At 40.0% G+C, this 22,368-nt stretch overlaps 1 protein-coding gene and 1 pseudogene across 2 annotated transcripts in view; both read left to right on the top strand.

Annotated features, from left to right (window-relative positions):
• Nucleotides 1–22,368, top strand: part of SLC38A9 (solute carrier family 38 member 9) — a 69,463-nt gene that overhangs the window by 23,213 nt on the left and 23,882 nt on the right. Inside the window, exons 3-9 of the mRNA XM_080933564.1 lie at nt 4,615–4,747; nt 8,087–8,208; nt 8,334–8,397; nt 9,085–9,178; nt 14,404–14,574; nt 17,174–17,233; nt 20,894–21,088. Coding sequence (XP_080789690.1) covers nt 4,615–4,747; nt 8,087–8,208; nt 8,334–8,397; nt 9,085–9,178; nt 14,404–14,574; nt 17,174–17,233; nt 20,894–21,088 — 839 coding nt within the window. The remainder of the gene's footprint in view (nt 1–4,614; nt 4,748–8,086; nt 8,209–8,333; nt 8,398–9,084; nt 9,179–14,403; nt 14,575–17,173; nt 17,234–20,893; nt 21,089–22,368) is intronic.
• Nucleotides 18,456–20,110, top strand: LOC308433485 (heterogeneous nuclear ribonucleoprotein R-like; annotated as a pseudogene). Its single transcript has one exon. The product of its transcript is annotated as a heterogeneous nuclear ribonucleoprotein R-like (transcript).

A 22,368-nucleotide genomic window follows, 5' to 3' on the forward strand; every position in this document is an offset into this window, starting at 1 on the left:
CTAAAAAGGAAGATAAAAACTGAATCCTCGAATTCCTAGTGCAGGGCCAAAACATCCATCCGTGGCATTTTTGAGAGCCAAAATCTGAAACATGAATTGCATCAAAATAAATTTGAAATTCATTCTTAGTTAGATCTGTATCTAATTAGGATAATATGGGGCTAAGAATTAATTTTCAGTTCAAGTTCTTTGCCATATGTTTTTGATGAAGATGTTTACTTGCAACTAAGTTAATAGTTTAGAATTCTAAAATGGGGAATTTATAACCTTCAACCAAGGGTTTCTTAGCATTCACATTTTCTAAACCTCCTTCATCATGCTGTTATTAAAGACAGCATGGTGCTAAAGAGCACTGCCTGCTTTTCTGGGGACCCAGGTTCAATTCCTAGCCTCCCTCCTCCATGACCTCTTATGACTGTCCAAAATGTCAGTCCTAGGGGAACCAGCACCCTTTTTTTTGGCTTTCATGGGTACTGGGCACCCATGTGGTATGCAAACATACATGCAGGTAAAACACACACACAAAAAATAAATAAATATATAGTTTACGAAAAATAACACTGGCAATCTTAAAAATTGGACTGCATATAAATGTGTGTATACATGCATTCATTCATTTGCAAATTACATGTTTACTTACTTATATTTTATTTCATATACCCTATAAGTTAACATACACCACAGAAACTTTTTTCTTTTTTTTTTATTGGATAGAAACTTTTAATTAGAAGAAATAAGCAATGCTGATAAAAATTAAGTGTTCTATACTAGCAGAATGGTGAAAGTTCCCTTTAAAATGACACGTCTTCGGTGTTCTTTTCTAAAATAACCTTGCAGCAGTTATTTAGGCTGATTTCAAGCTCATTTCAGTCTGATCTAGTAATTAGGTAGAACTGTTAGAATTTGTAGTAATGTATTTTACACTTAGCACTTGAAATACTATTTGTATGTTTTGTTGTTTCATAGAATCTTTGTTCTTGTTGGTTAGCTTTTTAGACAGGTCTCTGTAGCACAAGCTAGCCTGGAACTCATTATATAACCCAGGCTAGCCTCAAACTCATAGCCATTTTTCTGCCACATCCTCCTGAGTACTAGGGTTGCAAACATGAGCGACGTTGTTGCAGATCCATGTTTGTCAGAGCTGAAAATGCTGGTATTGCTGGTATACTGTGCATTTGGGTCCAGTCAGTATATAGTCCCTGACCGCTTCTCTCTTTTGTACTCTTCGGTGTCCCCCTTCATTCCTAACACTCTGTGTTCATTTTAATCTCTACATGCAAGCACCTATTTGTGCTCCAAACACACAGAGACACCCCCCCCCCTCTCACACACAGATACAGAGGGAGCCCTCAATAGGTGGCATATCTTCCTGTGGAGGGAGAAGAGTTGCCCATCTGCTGTGAGCGCTGCATGGGAGGATCTCTGACCACTTCAGGAAGATCTCAGAGCCTTTCTGGACCCAATACAAGAGGTTTCAGTAGGAGAAACAAACTGGCCAGTAGGAAACGCTCTGCCAGATGATTTGGTTCCCACGTCTATGTCCTTTACCCCCATCCCCCACATAACCCAGGCACCACACAGACCTCCTACCTGCCTCGCTCCCACTGTTGCATGAAACACTTGATTTTACTGTACAGTCCTTGGAGTTCAGTGTCTTATTCACTGCTTAATGTCTCACACAAATGCAAAATACATGGTTAGAACCTAAATAATGTTTGTATAATAAATTTGAAAACTACTACCAATAAACTAGCCAAAGTAGAGAAGCTTATATAGGCTCAACCTTAGCAGTTGTATTTCAAGCTGGGTTGTAGGGCAGGGTTTTTTAAAAAGAGGTGATGGGCTTCTGAGGAAGTAAGACACACACCAGGGGCCAGCGCTCACCAGCATTCCCTAGCAGCCGGACTTTCTAGGTGCAGCAGCCTGAGTAATTTCTTTTTCTGCCCTGTGTTCTGAAAAGGATTCTGGTAAACAAAGTGATTTACCAAGCATGTAGAAGCAAGTACAATGGGCTCATTATTTGAAAGTGTATCTGTGTAAAATTTTTGGAATACTTGATTGCCTGGTTATGTTGGTTTGTTTTTGGCTTGTTTTAATAAATTACCCCAACTTGTCTGTCAGGTGTTAGAACACCTCAGTTTCCATCAGGATGAGAATAACTGGGCAGTTTCAAATCAAGTATGGTATGAGCCTCGCCATGAGTCATAGAGTTGTTACTAAACTTCACAGAAGCGTGGCTTGGCAGTCGAAGGGTGGAAACCGATTGAAAAGCCAAAAGATTTTAAGGAATTTAAGGAGTAGACTCTAAAAAAGGTGTTAGGAGGAGTGTGGCTTCTTTGCTTATGAGTGCATTAAATGAATGGATGAGAATTGAATCACATTTTAAAATATTCTGCAAATTTTGCTCCAAATTAAGACACTTTTGCTTGGCATGACTGTGACTTTACAGGGAGAGACTGATGTGCCCTCTCTGTTCTTGTTGCGCACAGCTAAACTGCCTGTCAAATGGCAAGTGACCCTGATAGGCACCATGGAGAGAGTCCAAAGATAGGAGTTCTCAAGTCTTTTGTTCTGAACATTATCCTCTATGTAGTGTTCTTCATTTTTAAAGTGTTTCAAGTGAAGTTCACTTTAGAAATGTATTTCCACTTTCTAAAATGTGTTTCTAATAATTCACCGAAAATATGCTAAATTGTATATTTTTAAAGAGAATCTGTTTTGAAAAACTTCCAAAATATTTGTTTGAACAGGCACTCAACATCTCGATGAAAACGGTTGGGAAAGAAAAGATTTCAAAGCCATTCTGTTCTCTGAGTACCCGAGCCAACTAAACTGGTACAGTTAACGCTCCAGCCAAAGGCATGAGCCAAGGCCTAGCGCTTCCCGGACTGCTTTTCAGCAGACCTCAAACCCACCTAGTGGTTGGATATTAATGCCATTGAGTTCCAGAGCAAACAAGAAGAACATCTATACCTCTTTCTGTCAGTATTACTCCTTTTTAGTAGCCTAAGTAGTTGCCTTAAGTTAACATTCTTGAGTTTTGTGGGATACTGATCCTTCAGGAAAATCCTGAGAGTGAGCTTCCTAACATAGTATCTCTGAGTTACCTAGGAGCGTGCGTGTGTGTTTTGGAGGTCAGAAGTCAAAGCTGAACGTCTCCCTCCATTGCACTGTACCTCATCTTTTGAGACAGGGATTCACCTGTTTCTACCCCTCCCCAAAACGGGGTTAAAGACATGGAGCTCTGTGCCTGCATGTGTGTGCTGTGGATCTAAGTTCAGCTCCTCACACTGTGCGGCACCTTTCTAACTGGACCGTCGGCCTAGCCCCCAGATATCAGTATTTTTATGTTGCCTTTAAGAATCACTATCATGGTAGAAGTAGAAATAATATATCATAACACTTTAGAGAGATTGGTGGTTATATTAGGCTACCAAATATATACATAGTGATTGTATAGCCTCTGGCCCACTTCTTTTTACTAAATTCTCTTATAATTTACTAGTAGCACTTCATGCATTTGCCAGTATGTTTGATATATAATAAGTTCAACTCTCTGCCCTTGTATTTACTTTTAGAAGTGCTCTGGTCACTGTCCATTAAATTGACTAGTTGTTACCTACTACATTTTAATGTTGTCATGGAGAATAACAAGTGACTCAAATGTTCTGTATGTCAGTCAGAAGACTAAACTGCTGTTTCTCAGGTATCACAGAGTTTGTTAGAAAAGTAGCAGAAATGAAAATTCCTTGGGGTTTGCTTTGTTTTCCCATTATTTTTGCCAGTGTATAGTGTGGAAGAGTGATAGACACCAGGCTGTTTCCCACTGCGTACGGTCTGAGACTTGGCAGAGAACTTCTGCCTTGTCTTTCCATTTTGGACGTTTAGTTATGGGAAACTCAGAAAGCAGATGAGGGAATTTCAGACGGACACTGAAGGGGCTGACTGAGATGATGATAGAAAGCTAGAGTCTGCACTCCATCAGGACACAGTCAGGGAGGAAACAAACATTTTGAAAAGGACAGGAGAGCATGTAACAAGTTCCAGGAAGAGCACATGAGGCCACAGCGCCTCAGTGCTGCGATCCATTTGATCCACTTTGGTTGCTCACACAGAGATATGAGCTGAGAAATAGGAATGTTGTTTGTCAAAAGAATAACCTTGGCTTATAGAGGAAGGAGTGGAGACTCTTCAGTAAAGGGTCGTTTTGTCTGTAATTTCTCTGATTTTGTGCCAGAGTATTTTAGAAGCCTAACCAAAGCAGTTTCCATTTAACTTAAATTGTTGGAGACAAACAGCTGGTACATTTTGTTTTCCTTTGCCAAATTTCTCGTTAATAACTTCTCTAAGTGCTTTCTGCTTTCCCTTCTGTTGGTAAATTTCTTAAGCTTCAAGTGTGTTTAAAGTAAAAGTATTAGGAGACAAGAGCTCTATTTTGTGGGTAGGATAATACTACTTCTGTAACATTTTCTTTTCCCACCAAAAGTGAGAAGTGAATACCTTGCCTTTGTGTGTCCTGTTTGACATGGAGGACAAGAAGCTATTCTCTACAATGGCTGACTTCCAGAATTTTTGCCTGAACGTTTTTTGTCAAGTGTATATTCCCTTCTCTAGGCCTTTCTATATAGAGCCTACCAACATCGTCAATGTGAATGATGTCATTCAGAGGGTTAGTGACCATGCTGCTGCTATGAACAAGCGGATTCATTACTACAGCCGGCTCACCACTGCTGCAGACAAGGCACTGGTAAGAAGCAGCGCTCTGCTGCTCGTCTAAAGTTCAGTTGTAATGAACAGTAAACACCAAAACCAGGGCAACTCCCAGGGTTTGAACTTTTCACTGGAGTAGTCCAAAGATAGCATCATGTAAAGTCAACGCAATGGTAGTTAATACGTGTTTCAGGCTTGTTCATTCTCATCTACTCTGGAATAGAGACATTTGGAACTCTCTGTTGACAATAGCCTGGAGCTTTGATTTTTAATTTTTTCTTATCTCAGATACCAAAAGCTCTGAGGAAGACAAATTGCTTTTGAAATAGCAGCTTAGACATTTACTAAAAACATAAGATTCTGGTTAATCTCTTTAATGTCTAGATTTGGAGCTACAAAGGAAAATATATATTTTCTATAGGAATAAGAAACAAATATGTCCACACACATACCTGATAGTTTCCTGCTCAGCATTGCCCTTTTATAAATAAACACCACATTCTACCGCAGTCCATTGTTTTGTCTCATAAGCATTTAAGAAGTTATTAGGAAAGGGCCACAAATTCAATAAAAGACAAATTTGCATTATGGGTCATAGCTTGTGGACTCATGACTGAAGTCTGTCTTAACATTTTAGAATTTTAAAATATGTAAGTAATCTGTTGCTTATAACAATGATCAGATACGAGATACTCAGAAATTTGAAAGCTTAAAAGTATTGTTAAAATGGGTCTTAGACGCCAAGGGGAAGAAAGGAACCAGCCTCTGACCTTCACTAGATATCTACCAAGGAGACAAGTGGGTACCACCTGACCATCGCTGTCTGATGTAGCCCCAAAATGGCTGTATGAAGTCAGCACTCAGACTCCCTTGTCTTTGCCTGTTTGGATGGCATCTCATGAAGTCCAGGCTGACCTCCAGTTCTCTGTGTGTTGAGAGTGACCTTGAACCCCTGAGCTTCCTGCCTTCTCTTCTTGGTTTATAGCATAAACCATCATACCTGGCTCTAAGATCTCAAGAAAAGACTTATGAAATGCTCTGTGTAGACTCAATTTTTGCAGTTTTTATTTTTTTAATTTTACCTGTCCTGCAGACCTTTACATTAGTAGTGATGATGAGATGCATTATTGAACTATGTAAATCTTTGGGGCCTTTGAGGTTTTGGCCTGATTCAGACTCTCCAGAGTCTGTACTCTTAGAAACAGGCTTCAGAGATAGTATCTGGGGCTGGGAGAGCAGCACTGGCACTTAAGTCAACTTTGTGCACTGAGTTGTAACCCTCAGTAACTGGTACAACCTACCAGTCACCAAGGTTAGTGTGGTTACTCCACTTCTAATGACTGTGTGTAAATACCCACATGCTTTTTCTAAATATCCCGAAATCACTTTACCTAAAGTTATGTTTTGGAGAAGAACAATAATCACTGTTGCTAGAGTAAAACCTTTTCATGTATGGGAGAAGTGCTATTATTGTTTCTCTAAGCTGGAAAGGGGAGGAAGCTGTCTGCCAGCACCCCCTGTGTCCTTGCTACTAGACACACGTGCTTATCAGTGTCACTGAGGGCTTTGCAAAAAGGCATTGTGCATGGCTTAGTCGGAACCAGTGAAGCATAGTCTGCATGCCAGCAGGAGCCTGTGTGTCATGGGAGTGTTGGGACAAGAATGCTACACGACTACACGACTGCCACAGTGGGATCCAGCCTGTTTTCCATGCCTCCTAAGCATCTGCTACTCTTCCCACCCCATCCTTCATCTTCCCATGAATAATCCAGACCCAGAAGCTAAGCATTGGGCATAGGATTGGGGGAGGTGTACATGGAATAGGTTTATTCTTCCATTCTGTGCACATCAGTGTGAGAACAAAACCAGAATTGTGTACCTCTCATTGAACCATGTTCCTTGTAAGTTTTGACTTGTTCTGTTGTGGTTCTTATTGATGTTGCTGTTGTTTTTGTTGTTGTTTTGTGGTTTTTTTTTCCCACTTGCTTTGTCAGCTATACTGTTTTCCTTCTTGATGGGACATAATCTTGTACTTTTTCTTTTTAATTCATGGCAGAAGAAAAGAAAATCTAGATCCTAGAGGAATGTAGATAAACACAAGTTTCATATGTCTTTTTATCTGTGACTGTAGGAACTCGGTGTTTCTGAAGCCATGCCAGGCATAGCATTCAGGATATTCTTTTCTACAGACTCACCACTAACCATGTTGCATTAAAGAGAAGGCTCTGACGTTTCTGTACTCATAACCCTTTGTCCTGCTAAGGCTTCCATCTCTTCCTTGACGCCTTCCCTAGATAATTTGGTTCTCATTGTTTACCAGTGAGTATAGCACAGGGTTGAACACTTAGTCATACTGTGCCTCCTAATCCCATCTAATTGCCTTCTGTGTCCAACTGGAATTTGAGACAGTTTGACACAGTTTACTCTCAAATAGGAAACACAGCACAAAGTTGTAAATTTACATTTAGTTGTTAAATATTAAGAGTTGTTGGTTCACACTGGTCAGATTCTGTGCCTTCAAGGATTTCTTCAAGAACAACCCTCAAAGATGGGCAGAATATCATCAGGAAACAGGATGTTTTTCCCATCCCTCATAGGAAGGTGGAGTTAGGAAGAAATGCAGGAGGTAGTGTGAGGAATGAGGTACTTGTTTTCCATCATCTTTACCCCTCTGCTGGTTCTCCATTGCCCCTCTCCTGCTGATACCCTCCCATGTTTCCTGCTCCTAAAGCCTTCATTTGACCATTGATTAAGTTAATATCTTACATAGATCTTTTATCCAAAACACTTAAAAATTAGTTTTGTGCTATTACTTCACTTACTGTTCATTGGAGCCTCAGAGATCCCTGTCTGTTTCTTATATGACCATCTTTACCTCAGAGTTAAGAAAACACCACTTAGTTCTTGAAAAGCTCCTCACTTGAAGGTAGCCTCCTCCTTGGAGATTTCTTTCATTATTGGCTTCCTTCTTTCTCATGAATGTAAAAAGTACTTTGAAGATAGAAATAAATTCTTTCTCTTTTATACCTGCTGCTATATTCGAAAAAAAAATCAGGGATGCATAATGCTAAATGTTTATGAGACTTAGAAATATATATTACGATGTGTCTTAGACATATACATGCTGGTAGCTTTTTATAATCTCAACACTCGTGCAGTAGAGGCAGGGGGATCACACTTTGGGACAGGAAGGGAGATGTGTAATAGTCAAGGATCTCACTGGCAACTATCCTCAGAGGAGCTCACCAGCCAGAGCCCCAGCTGTGTCCGCTCCATGAAAAGCTGAGAAGTTTGTCTAGTCGGTTTCTTTAATCTATAGAAAACATCCTTTTTGTATATCCACTGGTTCTGATATTTTTCTTTTCTTTTCCACAAGATTGCTCCAGACCACGTAGTCCCTGCTCCAGAGGAATGCTATGTGTATAGTCCATTGGGCTCTGCCTATAAACTAAAGAGTTACACTGAAGGCTATGGTAAAAACACCAGCTTAGTTACTATGTGAGTAAACTACTTCTTGGAGCATGGCTTAGACTGTGGGAATGAAAATAACTGGCTATTTACTTTTGTCTTACTTAAGATGCTTGTCACTGCTTGTAATATTGCCACTGCTATTACTCTTTCAGCTTTATGATTTGGAACACCATGATGGGGACATCTATACTGAGTATTCCTTGGGGCATAAAACAGGTAACATAATTTTGAGTACACTTTCATCTGAAAATTTTTTAAGATTTATTATTTTTTATTTTTAATTATGTATATGTGTGATTCTGAGTGTGGTATTTGCATATAAGTGCCCTGCCCATGGCGGTCAGAGATGTTGAATCCTCCGGGAGCTGGGGTTGCAGTCCATTGTGATCCACCCAACATGGATGCTGTGAACCAGGCTTCAAGTGCTCTGAGAGGCCAGCATTTATAACTGCTGAGCCATCTCTTCAACCCCTGAAAATTTTTCTATACCTATAATCCCAACATTTAGGCTAAGGCAACAGCATCAGGAGCTCAAGACCAGTTTGGGCTATATAGTAAATTTTAAGCCAGCCTGTGTATATTCTATGTCTCCAAAACAGTTAAATAATTTAATTAGATAACTGAAATTTTTTACTTTATTTTTTAAGTTTGGAGCTGGGAATGCAGTTCAACTGACAGTGCTTTCCTAGCTTTCATGGGGTCCGGTGTCCAGTTACCAGCACTGTAAAGGAAAACAATCACTGTACTTTGTTTTAGTATTTCCATAAAATTATCTTTAGAAAGCAGATGGTTGTTTATTTTTCCACTACCATGTTTTTGTCAGAATTGTTAGGGTATCAATGTAATTGCATATGAAGTTATTCTTACATAATGAAAGGAACCCAACTTTTCATTCTTAAAAAGGCTGGATTTACTACTGGGATGTGTGTCATCGTGCTGATGGGCCTTCTCACGCTTTACTGCTGCTATAGAGTGGTGAAATCACGGAGTATGATAGGTAAGTAGAGATGCATCGTTGTGGGAGCTGATACACTAACTATTAAGGCAGATCCTACTGTGTATATTCTATGTATGTGTGATCCGTTTCCTTTTACTTTCTGTGTGTGTGTGTGTGTGTGTGTGTGTGTGTGTGTGTGTGTGTGTGCGCCACGGTGAACACATGGAGGGTAAAGGACAGCTTGAAGGTGTCAGTTTTCTTCTTCTACCGTGAGGTTCTCTGGAATTGAACTTTTGGCAACGGCTCTTTAACCTGGGCCTTTCACTGGCCCTAGCTAGCTCACTCTGAAATTCAGAGCTAAGCATTCTTTGGAGAAGACATTTATATTAGAGCTGATGTCCTTATAAGACAATAAAAGGGTCATTTACAAAATGGTTACATCTTATTATTTCTCTGCACGAGTGCATGCGAGTGTCTGATGTGGGTGCCTCTAGTGCTTGATGGAGGAACTTGTCTCCTCCCACCACGGTGCTGAAGATTGACTCAGGCTCTTAGGCTTGGTGGCAAGTGCCTCTCCCTCTCACTGGCCCCACAATATTATCTTTTAAATAAAGCCTTTGTCAGAACAATTGAGAATTCTATGATTCTAACCAATTATTGTGTACTTGCTTTGCTTTATACATAGCAGACCTAAGAGTATAAAGTATTGGTAGAAAAATATGAAGTATAAGCAATTTTTAGAGAATAGATGCATTATATATTTATCTATATAAATTCTGGATCAGGGAATCAGGAAGGTAATCTTTACTACTACAATTACTTCTTCTTCTTTTTCTTCCCCTTCCTCTTCTTCCTTCTCCTCCTCTCATCTTCTTTTTCCTCCTCCTCTTCTTCTTCTCTTTCTTTTGATTTTTCAAACAGAGTTTCTCTATGTAGCCCTGGACTGTCCTGAAACTCACTCTGTAGACTCGGGGATCTATCTGCCTCTGCCTTCCCAAGTGCCGGGACTGAAAGTTTAATCTTTCTGTTTGCTGGTTTTAAGCTTGAACTGGGGTCTTGTTGGATTGCTTAGGTTGGTTCCAATCTTATGAGTAGAAATAATCTATGTTCCAACTCACACCTTTATTCTCCAAAGCAGCTGGGACTATGTATATGTGCTACTATACAGAAACATCTTCTTAGGTCACTTTTACATATTAAACTGAGTATGGTAGTGCATGCCCACAATATCAGAATTGGGAGATAGAGACAGGAGTTCAAGGCCAGTCTGGGCTACATGAGAGTCTGTCTCAAAAAAAAAAAAAAAAAAAAAAAAAAAAGCCAAAGCATAAGTGTGTGCTTTGTGCCACACGCACACTTGTGTCTTTTAGGGCCCAGACAGGCATGTTTTTCCTTCAGTTGTATTAGCAAATGCAAACCAACCTCTAGTTGTTCTGTCTGAACTAAGCAGCTCCTTTCCCCAGTCGCTGGGGAGTTTGTTGTCACTTATTGTTTGAGATCTTGGGAGAAGTCTTGTTTGAATCCATTCAGATTCCTGGTTGAATCTGTTTGGCCTTTGGTTTCTGTGGTTTGGTGCTGACTGAAATGGGAAGAGCTCTTTATACAATAGCAGTAACTGGGGAATTTTACTTTACTCTGACTGGTAGAGAGCGGTATAGCCCGAGTTTCTTACACTCTCCCATGTAAAGTGCACTTACATGCATTTTACCAAGTCAGCACAAGCTTAATACAAGGCCAGACGGGACGAAAAGGGAAATAAAATCAAACTTACAAGACATTATTATAGAATCAGTAGTGTACAAAAATAATATCCTATTTTAAATGGGATGTCTAAACTGTTTATTCCAGCGAGGGGGAGAGGATGCTTTGTTATTAAGAAGCCCAACACAACTCACTGTATTAACAAAATAAAGGTAAAGTCCTTGTTTAGTCAGTTGATAATCACCTCCACAAAAAAAGGCATTGGGTGGTGTTAAGCATCCTTGACCTTAGTAAAACAATGAGACAGGCACTACTTACACAAATTACAGTGCCTTTATCCCAAAGCTCCAACCTGCAGCTCTACAGTGATGAAATGCCTAAAGCCATTTTCATTTAAGTCGGAAAAAGAGGAGGAGGAGGACAGCGACATAGGGAACGTAGGGAATGCTCATAATTACTCATAGTTTTCTGACATATTATCAAGTACACCAAAAAAATATTGAGCTTATATAAAAACTAGAAAAGACTAATAATTATGGCAGAAGAATGTATTAGAATGCTGACTTGTGCTATTACAATTAATAAGAACTGAAAATCAACTGCCTATGAAATGAAGAATCAACAGCTAGAGCTACAGTGTGGAGAACATTAGTCCATTCACCACAGCAGTAAATCTTAAGGACTTAGGTACAATTTAGAAAGAGAACACATTTGATGGGAAAAAATACAGACTACCTAAGCACAAAGAGTAAGAAAGCATGAGTAAGAAAAACATGCCATGTGGTTTGGAATATTCAGCTACAAAAAACCACATGTATAAATTCAGTCCCATTTCAGACAAAGCCAGGAAGAGTAGGGAAAAGAAGTGGGAGACTCAGGCTGGCCAGGTCCTGAGAGATGATGACAAGGGAAAGAGAGGAGGACAGCAGAGTGGAAGGGAGGGGGAGGGGCTGCTGGCTAGAAGCTCTTGCTGCCCTTCTAGGGGACCCAGGTTTGGTTCCTGGCACCTGCACGGTGTCTTGCAACTGTCTGACCTCTAATTCTTGGGGATCAAATGCCTTGCTATGACCTCAGGGACCACATGGTACAGAGAAATTCAGGCAAAACATCCACACACGGAATAAAAATGCTTAATCTTTATAAAATTAGATTGGAAAAGGAAACAGAAATCTCAGGTTTATGAGTTTAATGTCATATTTGATGTCTGTTAAATTAAGTATCAGTTGGGTGGAAAAAACTCTGTATGATACCTTATACAAAAATATATTCTAGATGGCATTCAGACTAAACTATGAAAAAATAAAGCCATAGAGATATTAGAAGAAAATGTAGGAGGCTGTGCATATAAAGTAGCGATTGAGATTTTCCTGATCAATACAGAATATATAAAAACTTTAAAAGAAATATATTACAAAATTGCAGGTCATTACCAGAAACCATTCCTGGCAAGGTTGTCAAGAGGACATTTGAAAGAGCCACATGCCTCCAAGGTGGAGTCCATGCTCCAAGTAATCTACAGAGAAACAGACCATGACTACCATGTCTAGAAGTTACATGAAACTCTCCACACACACATTAATGACATAGCTGCTAATCAAGGAGATGGTTATCATTCATGGGGACTTTGCCTGTGCTGTGTCTATAAGTAAGGTTGTTATCTGTAGTCTTCACAGTCACACAACTGGACATTTACAGGCTGAAATGTTTTTCCTTTCTCTGTGGTTGTTTATTCTTATTCCAGACACTCCAGTGTCTGCAAGAATGCTATTGGAGTAGAACCATAAAAACTTACACATTGGGCAAGGTGTGGGGGCCAGGCCAGTGCTTCACTGGTCCTACTTGTATACTACCACATAATACACAGAGACAGTCACACTATATACAGCTTTTTTCTCCACCGCCACCCCTGGGAAACAAGATAAGTCATGAAGTGACTTTAATTTGAGGGCAGTTAAAATAACCTTGTGTTAGACCTATCTGTATTCTTATATCTTACTGAAATATTCAAACAAAGAAATTGCTATTGCAAATAATCCAACCATAGAACTGCACATATTTTTGTTTTCTTACTTATGCAAATGTCTTTGTGTTCTTTTTACATACATTCTTAAATATTTTTGTTCTTTCTTATACAGATATCTTTGTTGTTTTTTATCATTTAATATGTTTTATTACAGTCTTGCCTACCACTTCACCACTCTTTGTCCTTAAGCAAACTTTATGGGTGTGGTCACCATTATTAACCTTTGTCCATTGTCTGGTTTGTTGGATGACTGTAGGTTGTACATTTGGCTCTATTGTATTGTTTAATGATTGTGTGCTATTGCACGTTTACACCCTCCTCTGTTGTTTACTCTTCTAAGTGATATCCTTCTAAAAATAACTTAAACATATTTTGTGCGTTCTTTTGGATTGCTTTGTTTAAATTTTGACTTATAAGGGGAAAAATCATGGGCTGGAGATACAGCTAAGTGGCAGAGCACATGCTTAGCTACTTGGCTTCAATCACCAGTTCAAAGGAAGCAGGAGGAAGGGAGAAGACAGAAGAGACAATCGCTAAATTTAAACTTATTTCTAAAAGCTGTAGTAATTTCCAGCAGTTCCAGCTGTGCATTAATGATAGGCTGCTTTGAAGCATATTGTTATTTTGTGTTCCCAGTTTCCTTCTGTTGTTTTGCTTTGCTTTCTTAATCTTGAAAAGTGGCATGGTTTTCTTTAACTGCATTGATTGTTTGTATTGCTTTCCCAGTTACCTAGAGTCCCTCGGGGCCTTTATAGTTGTACTTACTCTCTATGATGTCACTGTTAGTTTCCCATCTACAAGTTCTTGGGACTTCCTTCCTCACTCTGAATGGCTTCTGTGAGACTTTCTGCTTGCCTATTGCTGTTTCCTCAGTCTGTAGACAGACTAGATTTCATTGGCATAACTGTAATGTGTTAATCTTTTGCTATTATGTCTTGCTATGTTTATATTCTTCAGGCTGTTCAGAAATTCATTGTGTAGCCCAGGCTGGCCATGAGTTCGCATATTCCTGCCTCAGCATCCTGAAGTCTATCTAGAATTACAGGTGTATATTTCCATGCCTAGCTTTACTTTTAAATTCTTAACCTAATTATCTAAAATTTAAATTGGCTTGTAGCATAAAATATGACTCAGAACAGCTTCTTCTCATGTTCTTAAATGTGTTTAACTGTTAAGTTTTAAATGAACTGATGGGTGACTTAAGTCTACAACTCCAGAAGTCTGGGAGGCTGAGGATTGTTGTGAGTTCGGGGTTAGCACAGGCTGTGTAACAAGACACCATCTCATGAAGACTAAAAGGCGAGTGTGCAGTCTGTTCTCTTCTGGTTAGTCTTCCTGCTCTTGGATCCCATTTGTTTCTCAGATTACTCTATTTCACTGATCACATTTCTTTTTTATAATATTTTAATTGCTAGGGCTTTTGCATAATGCATTCTTGTATTTGTTGGTAAAGTAGCCACAATATTTTGCTAATACTTTGAATTAATTGTAGGAAAACAAACTATAAATGTGGAGTCTGTAACAGTACCAGTCTTATTCTTTCTCTTTCGTTTTTATCTAGGTACATCGGACACAGCTACCTGGGAATACCCAGATGTCTGCAAACATTATTTTGGCTCCTTTGGGCAATGGTCAAGTCTCCTTTTCTCCTTGGTGTCTCTCATTGGAGCAATGATAGTTTATTGGGTGCTTATGTCTAATTTTCTTTTTAATACTGGAAAGTTTATTTTTAGTAAGTACTGATCTAGTCTTTAACAGTTATCTCAAATATCACTGTAATGTTTTAGTTCCAGCCTCACATTTTTATATGTAAAGTATCATAAATCCTGGATAATGTGCTTGGTTCGGCTTTTCTTTTCCTCTGACCTCAAATGTCATGCGTATAAACATGAATTTTTTACATAAATAACAGGTTTCATTCTGACATTTTCATAATGCATTTCAATCATATGTACTATCTGTTTAGCCATACTCACTTCCTGTTATGTCCTCCTGTTCTCTAGTGCTCCCTGTAGTTTCCTTCCTCCTCCCAGCTACACTCCTCCTACTTGGACATCTTTTTTTGTCACCCAGTGAGTTTCATTAGTGTTGCTTACATTGCTTACAAGAACATGGGCAAGGGCTTGGCTACTGACGAGCTCCCACATCAGCTGAGTCTGCCACTGGCAACTCTGTATTGACAAGCCCAGCCTTATGAAGATGGTCACAATTGCTGTGTGTTCAGAGTGCAAAACCACATCATGCCCAGAAGTTAACTTGCCATCTGCCCTCCTAAGGGATGTGGGTTTTTTTTTTTTTTTTTTGTGAGTGTGTGTGTTTGGTTTTGTTTGGAGGGTCCTCTTCCAGGCAACTCCATGATCATGGAGGGTCACAGTAGGTCCCACTTACACTTATTCTCCATCACTCACTGCTGACCTCTGACGGCAGCGTTGACAGACACATCATGGCCCTTGAGCAAAACAGCAGCAGTAGCTTCCATACCAGGGGGTGTGAGCTTCCCAGCTACACTAACCTTTATAAGGGATGTTTCTCCAAAAGCTCTAATTAGTATAAATGTTTCTACAAAATTGTAGTGCTGTAACAGAAACATTTATGAAATTCACTGATATTTGTTGTTGAAGAATTTGATATTTGAACAGTGAACAGTTTTACTTACTGAAACATTAGGAGCTAAAAGTAGAAAATAGGAGAATAATGGATCTTTAATAATATTTGTGTACCACAGAACTGTTACCTAATCATCTTTGCTCTAGAATCTAAAGAGGGTATTAAAAACCCAAGCCAAGCACTTTTTATAATGGTTTTAACTTGGATGGAAGATATTCATTTTAAGCTCCCTTTTTTGGCATTTATTTGTATTGTGTGTGGGTATGTATCCATATGTGTGTGGGTACACACATGCCGGGGCACATGTGGGAAGTCAGAGGAGAACATGGGAATAGGTGTCCTCCACTTGGGTTTTTTTTTTTCCATGAAGGTTTGTAAGTCTTTTATATACATTTTAGAGTCAACCAACTTGTCAAATTCCATAACAATATAATCAGATCTTGATTGAGAATGCATTAATTTTTTTCAGTCAATATACCATAATTAGTATCATTAGGCTATTGATTTAGGATCAATAAGAGTTGTGTTAAGTTTATAGGTGTGGGAAGAAAGTGTGCTAGAACTCTTTTCCTGTCCATAACCATAGGGTAGTTTACATTTCTCTTTAATGTCTTTTACATTTTTCTTGCTGGAAGTCTTACATACCTTAGAAATAGTTTTTCGGTGATACCTTAATTTTGTTTTGTAAATGTAGTTTCTGTTTATTATACAACTCATCAGAACAATACAAGGAATGCACATATTCCTCACACAACTGTAACAGTTGCCAACATTCTTCTGCTCTAATAGAGTCTAGAATAGTCTATAACAGGGTCTTCTAACCCCCCACTTAAAACAAATGATTGCCCCTTGAGAACACTTTTTAGACATTTTATTCCATTGATGCTTTGGTGAAATTTTAATATCACAGAAACCTTTAATAAAATGGTATGTCTCCACATTATCTTTCTTAAAAGTAAGGGTTTTTTTTTTTTTCTCCCCTCAAGAATGATTTTTTTCTCTTTGGTAATAATATCATATCCATTGAGAAAGCATGGGCCATGATATACCCTCACTACCCTAATTAAAAATTATAATATCTGTAGTTTTGTTTCTTAGCTATGAAGCATGACCCTGTACCAAACAGACAATGACATCTGACTTGGCACATGGCTTACTCATCACACACTCAGTATAGGATGGCATTGAGGGCTTGAGGACCTGCGTGTGCCTTTATCCTTTGGGACTTCCTCATGTGTAACTCCACAGTTCATACAAGCACACTGATTACTATACAGCCTTAGCTCAGGAGGTGTTTACTGTATCTCATGAAAACTTGAAGTGATTTCCCGAATAGGCTTGGACAGGTATAGTTGTTGGTTTCTCTTTTGGCATACTCGAGAGCTCTGCATAAAATGTAGCTGTACTCCAGCAGATCAATGTAAGAAAACATTGTATACATTATCTTCCTTCCAGACTTTTTGACTACCATTAATTCAGTCTTGCAAGTAGGTTTTGTTTGTTTTTTTAACCTTATAGAAAATTCTATGTAAAAGCAAAGGACATTTCTGTCGGCAAAGAAAACTAAAAGTGAAACATGTAACGCTGAAATAGTTTGGGGTCGGGGTATTCAATAATGTTATATGTAGTAAATAACGACTTTTATAAACAAAAGACTTTAGATGGTGATGGGATTTGGCATGATTCATTCATTATCTAACTATATGCTTCTCTTTAACTTTTAGATTTTATTCATCACATTAATGACACAGACACTGTACTGAGCACCAATAATAGCAACCCTGGTAAGTAGTTTGGAATTCAGTTTGTTTTCTTGTCCCCATTCCTGCTCCCAAAACGATTTAAAAATAGAATCCACGACCCCATTTTACGTAAATGGTTGAGGGAAAAAATGTTATTATCTTAATGAGTCACTGTTAAATCATTAGTGCTATGTTTCGGAATACATGCATCTATTAAAAACAAATGGCTGGTGGGGTACCTGCCTGGCAAGTGGGAAGCCCTGGGTCTAATCCTCAGCCCCATAAAAGTATAAAGATCAAAAAGGGCATTAAAATAAGACTGCTGAGTCATCGAAAGAACAGGCCTGACAACCTGAGTTTGACCCCACGACCTACATGGTTGAGTAAGGAACTGTTCCCTTCAAGTTACCCTCTGACCTCCACACACGCACTGAGGCACAACAATGGATGGATGGATGGATGGATGGATGGATGGATGGATGGATGGATGGATGGATGGACGCTGAGAGAGAAGAAAGGAAGGGAGCAGAGAGAAAGGGGAGATGAATACATTCTCCAGACTCATCAGTTCTCAATGGACCATCTAGACTCTTAGGCTGCTGTTCATGGAGTGAACTGCAGAATTAATTTGAATTGTTCAGATTCAGATTCTCCAAATTCTTCAGTTTTTTCACCAATGATAGAGAATTTCTGCTTTTAATTCCCTAACACATAGATTTTGTTGTTGTTGTTGTTAAGAAAAGAATAAAGGGGGTAGTGCAGTGGATCGGTGGGTGAAGGACCTTGCAGCAAGCCTGCTGACCCGAGTTGAGTCCCAAGTCCTGTATGGTAGAGGGCGAGAACTGTGGCTGCCATGTTGTCCTCTGACCTCTGCACCTGTGCTGGGACAGACTACACACATGCAAATAACAAATCTGATATATTTTTAAAGGCTTGTTATTTAGCCTTTGTATGGCTAAGAATGCAACAATTACTCTGCATGATGTTTCTTATATTATTGAAATAACATACATTCAATAGTTTCAGTTCAACCGTGGGACCAAGGAACATTTTGTAGGTGCTTTCTCTTGTTTTTAATATAATTGCATGCTACCTCAAAACTTTTTAAAGATTCTCTTGCCTTTCACTATTTAGATTTGGGTGAAAGATTCCTAAAGTAGGGGATGGCACTAAAGTAAGGTCATTTTCAAAGTGCCTCACACTGATTCTCACAGGCTAGGCCACTCCCCAGCCCACCCCCGGCCAGCTCTGCCCTGAGTTAGTAGCTTATGTCAGTCTTGACAAAAGAGCAATTGATGTTCTCAGAATTTAATGAAGAAGGAGCTCTGTCTGCCCTACAGTAGTTCAAAGAAAGTGACTTATCTCATGTTCAGAACAAAAGTGCATTTTTATGTGGCGTTATGAAGACCTACAGGCAAAGACAGAAACAAGGCAGCAACGTGCAGGAGTCCATAAAAGGGCCTGATGAAGCAAAAGCCATGGCCTTGCTTGTGAGGACTGGTGAGACTTTGGATGTAACCACAGAAAGAAGTGTGGTGGAGGACACACAAGTGCACATCCTAGAACTGCATCAGAGGTCTTCGTTGGTAAAATTCCAATAGATGTATATGAGGATGAGCTGGTGCCCCTTTTTGAGAAGGCTGGTCTAGTCTGGGGTCTACACCTTGTGATGGGCCCACTCTCTGGTCAGAACAGAAGCTATGCATTTATCACCTTCTGTGGAACGAAGCTGCCCTGTCACAGCTATGAGACTCGCCCTGGTAAACACCCGAGAGCGGACATTTCTGTGGCAAACAACAAACTTTTTGTTGGATCCATTCCAAAGAATAATACTAATGAGAACTTCTGGAAGAGTTCAGTATGTCACAGAGGGTTTGGTGGGCATTATTGTTTGTCATCAACCAAATGACAAAAAGAAGATTCGAGGGTTCTGCTTCCTTGAATATGAGGATCACAAGTCGGCAGCACAAGCCGATGCCACCTCATGAGTAGAAAAGTCAGTGTGGAGAAATGTAGTTCCAGTTGAGTGGGCTGTCCCCATGGAAGAACCGGATCCAAAAAGCATAGCAAAGGTAAAGTTTTATTTGTGAAAATTTTGACTACTATGGTGATAGAAATATTAGAAAATAATTTTTCAAATTTGGAAAACTGGAGAGAATAAAGAAGTTGAAAGATAATGTATTCGTTCATTTTGAAGATAGAGGAGCTGCTGTCGAGGCTATGGATGAAATGAATGAAAAAGAAATAGAAGGGGAAGAAATTGAAATTGTCTTAGCTGAGCTATCAGGCAAGAAAAGGAAGGAGTGCCAAGCTGCTACACAGGCGTCCAGAAGCACTGCGTGTGAAGATTACCATTATCACCCTCCTCCCGAATGCCACCTCCAGTGAGAGGTCGGTCGAGGTCACGGAGGGAGAGGTGGGTGTGGCTATCCTCCAGATTGTTACGGCTGTGAAGACTACTGTGATGGCCACTATGGTTATGATTATCACGACTGTCATGGAGGCTGTGACGATCCCTATGTGGCTGTGATGATGGCTATGCAGTAAGAAGAGGAGGAAGGAGGTGGTGCTCCACCACCAAGTGGGCAGGGAGCACCACCTCTAAAGAGGTGAAGCTGGCTATTCACAGAGGGGAGCATCTTTGAGACCACCAAGAGGATCAAGGGGTGGCAGAGGGGGTCCTGCAAAACAGCAGAGAGACTGAGAGGTTTTTGTGGAGCTCAAGGGAGCGTTGTAGGAGGCAAGAGAGGCAGATGGGTACAACCAGCCTGGTTCCAAAGTCATCAACCAACAACCAACAGAACTGGGGTTCCCACCCCATCCTCAGCAGCTGCTTCAGCAAGGAGGGAGCTGTTCTGGTAACTCTGGTTACAGTAATGACAACCAGAATTTTATCAGGATACTTATGGGCAACAGTGAGGGCTTGAAAATGATTCTGACAAGATTGATTGGGTCCAGATCTACATTCTTCAAACAAAATTGGTGTCACTGCTTCAGCTTTAAGAAGCAGTCTGCTGCCGTTCGTACTCAGCTGAAGAAGTCACCACTGTGTATACATTCAAGGCTGCTTCTTTTTCTTTTTCTTTTCTAAATGCTCTTGGACATTATTGGGCTTGCAGAGTTCCCTTATTCTGGGGTTACAATGCTTTTTATCGTTCCAAGCATCATCTTAGCTTCAGAAGAAACTGTTAAGATTTTGCAGAACCTTTGGTTTGGACAGTTCTGGGTTATTGCTGTTGTTGTTGTTTTGTTTGGAGGGGTTGTTTTGAGGGGGACTTGGAATAGTTATCTTTGCCTCAGTAGCTATAAGAAATTAAAGCAAACAGTTCCCATGTATTGTATTGAAAATAACCTATGATTGTATGCTTTGAATTCCTAGAAGCAGGTTAACTGTATTTTTAAGTTGTTAAAAACACACCTCTTGAAATCTGCTCTACAAAATTTGTTTGACTTAAACGTTAAGGCTGTGACAATTTGTTCTTTGATGTGATTGTATTTCCAGTTTCTTGTTAATGTAAAGTTTCAGTAAAACTCAAAAATCTATTCAAAACAAACAAAAAGATTCTTAAAGGGTACATACAACTCTTTCTGACAAGGGAGGCTGTATTCAAGCGGACAGCCGAGCAGGTGCCAGTCCCTGGGCACAGTGATCTTCCAGCTGTGTGCCCTCACCTCTAACATGGCACGCACTTACTTTCACAGTGATTTGTCCAAGTGCTGGGAGTGGTGGCCATCCTGACAACAGCTCCGTGATTTTCTACAACAATGGCACAGAAGTGCAGCTGTTTGGGAAGTGGTGGGACAAGTCCAAGACAGTGCCCTTCTACCTGATAGGGCTTCTCTTGCCACTGCTCAACTTCAAGTCTCCTTCGTTCTTCTCCAAATTTAACATCCTGGGTAAGGTGCAGCTTTGTGGGACTTCAGCAGTGTGAGTGGGGACTTCCCAGCTGTTCATAGCTGCTTAACTTGTTCATTCTTGTTGATTCTGTCGCTTTTTGTATTTCTGTAAAGTTTGGCACAGAGAAAAGGACACAACCATTTCAGGTTCCTTTTGCCTTGTTGTTATGTTTTGTTTTTTTGGTTTGGTTTTCTTGATATGAATTACTAGGTTTCCCATCTAACTGAACGGCTCCTATTTCCTGTGAGAATGCAGCTAAAGGGAATAAACTGAAGTCTCAGGAGATATGAAAATAGCTCCCATTTAAAGTATTACAGGGGCATGTTAACTCATGTCACTAATCCTTAGTGCTTAAGAGATAGAGCCAGAGGAGCAGAAGCTGAAGGTCACCCTTGGCTACAGAGAGAACCAAGGGGAGTGGGCAGACAGGTATTTCAAAGAATTGCCATCTAACTCTAAACATGGAAGATCATTCTGCAGATAAGTTTTTTTCCCTCATTTGTTAATTCGTTCATTCATTCATTCATATGGTCTTTGGGATCAAACCCAGTGCTTTAAAAGCAAACAAAAAGACAACAGGGCCTTGTGCCTGCTGAGCACGGCTACAGTCCTAGCTCGGCCTCTCGGGTTTATTTTGCTCTTTGCTCTTCCTCAGTTTTGATTTCGTAGTGCAGTTGCCACCTTAAAGGAAGAGACCTCAGTATGTCTCCTGGTTTACAGAAATCTCCAAAGGAATATTTTGAACCTATTTAAGTTGACAGACAGAGCTCTGATGAAAGCTCAGATCCCATTAACTAAAGAAACGGAGATACAAATGATAAAGACTTGTTAGATCCAAATAGTCTACAGGATTTTACCCCCTCTAAAGCTGCCCCAGAGGCAGCTGTGTACTATCATCCGAATACCCATCATCAAGGAACCGGGTTGTACAGAACCAGAATGCAGCTGGGCTCTTGGGGGATGAAAGGCAAGGGCCAAGATAGGCCTCCGACTATCTCCCTCAGGGCTCATGGAAGCCAGTGTGAGCCCAAGAACAAGTTGTTCCGTAAGTTCAGCCTCCCATCTTCATCTTTCTGAATCAGCTCATCTCTAAACCTGAAGTTCAGTTTATAGAGTTTGATGTGGTTCCTTGACTGGCTTCTGACTTTCCTGTGGAACAAGTCTCTCACAAGCACATGAACTTACAGAGGGTTTGCACAGTGAGACACCATCATCCTTAAGCAGACTTCAGGGCACCTTCCTCCTATAACTGTCACTTCCTCAGAGCAGCAGCATCCAA

Source organism: Micromys minutus (assembly GCF_963924665.1).
Source record: "Micromys minutus genome assembly, chromosome: 20".
In the NCBI taxonomy this organism is placed as follows: Eukaryota; Metazoa; Chordata; class Mammalia; order Rodentia; family Muridae; genus Micromys; species Micromys minutus.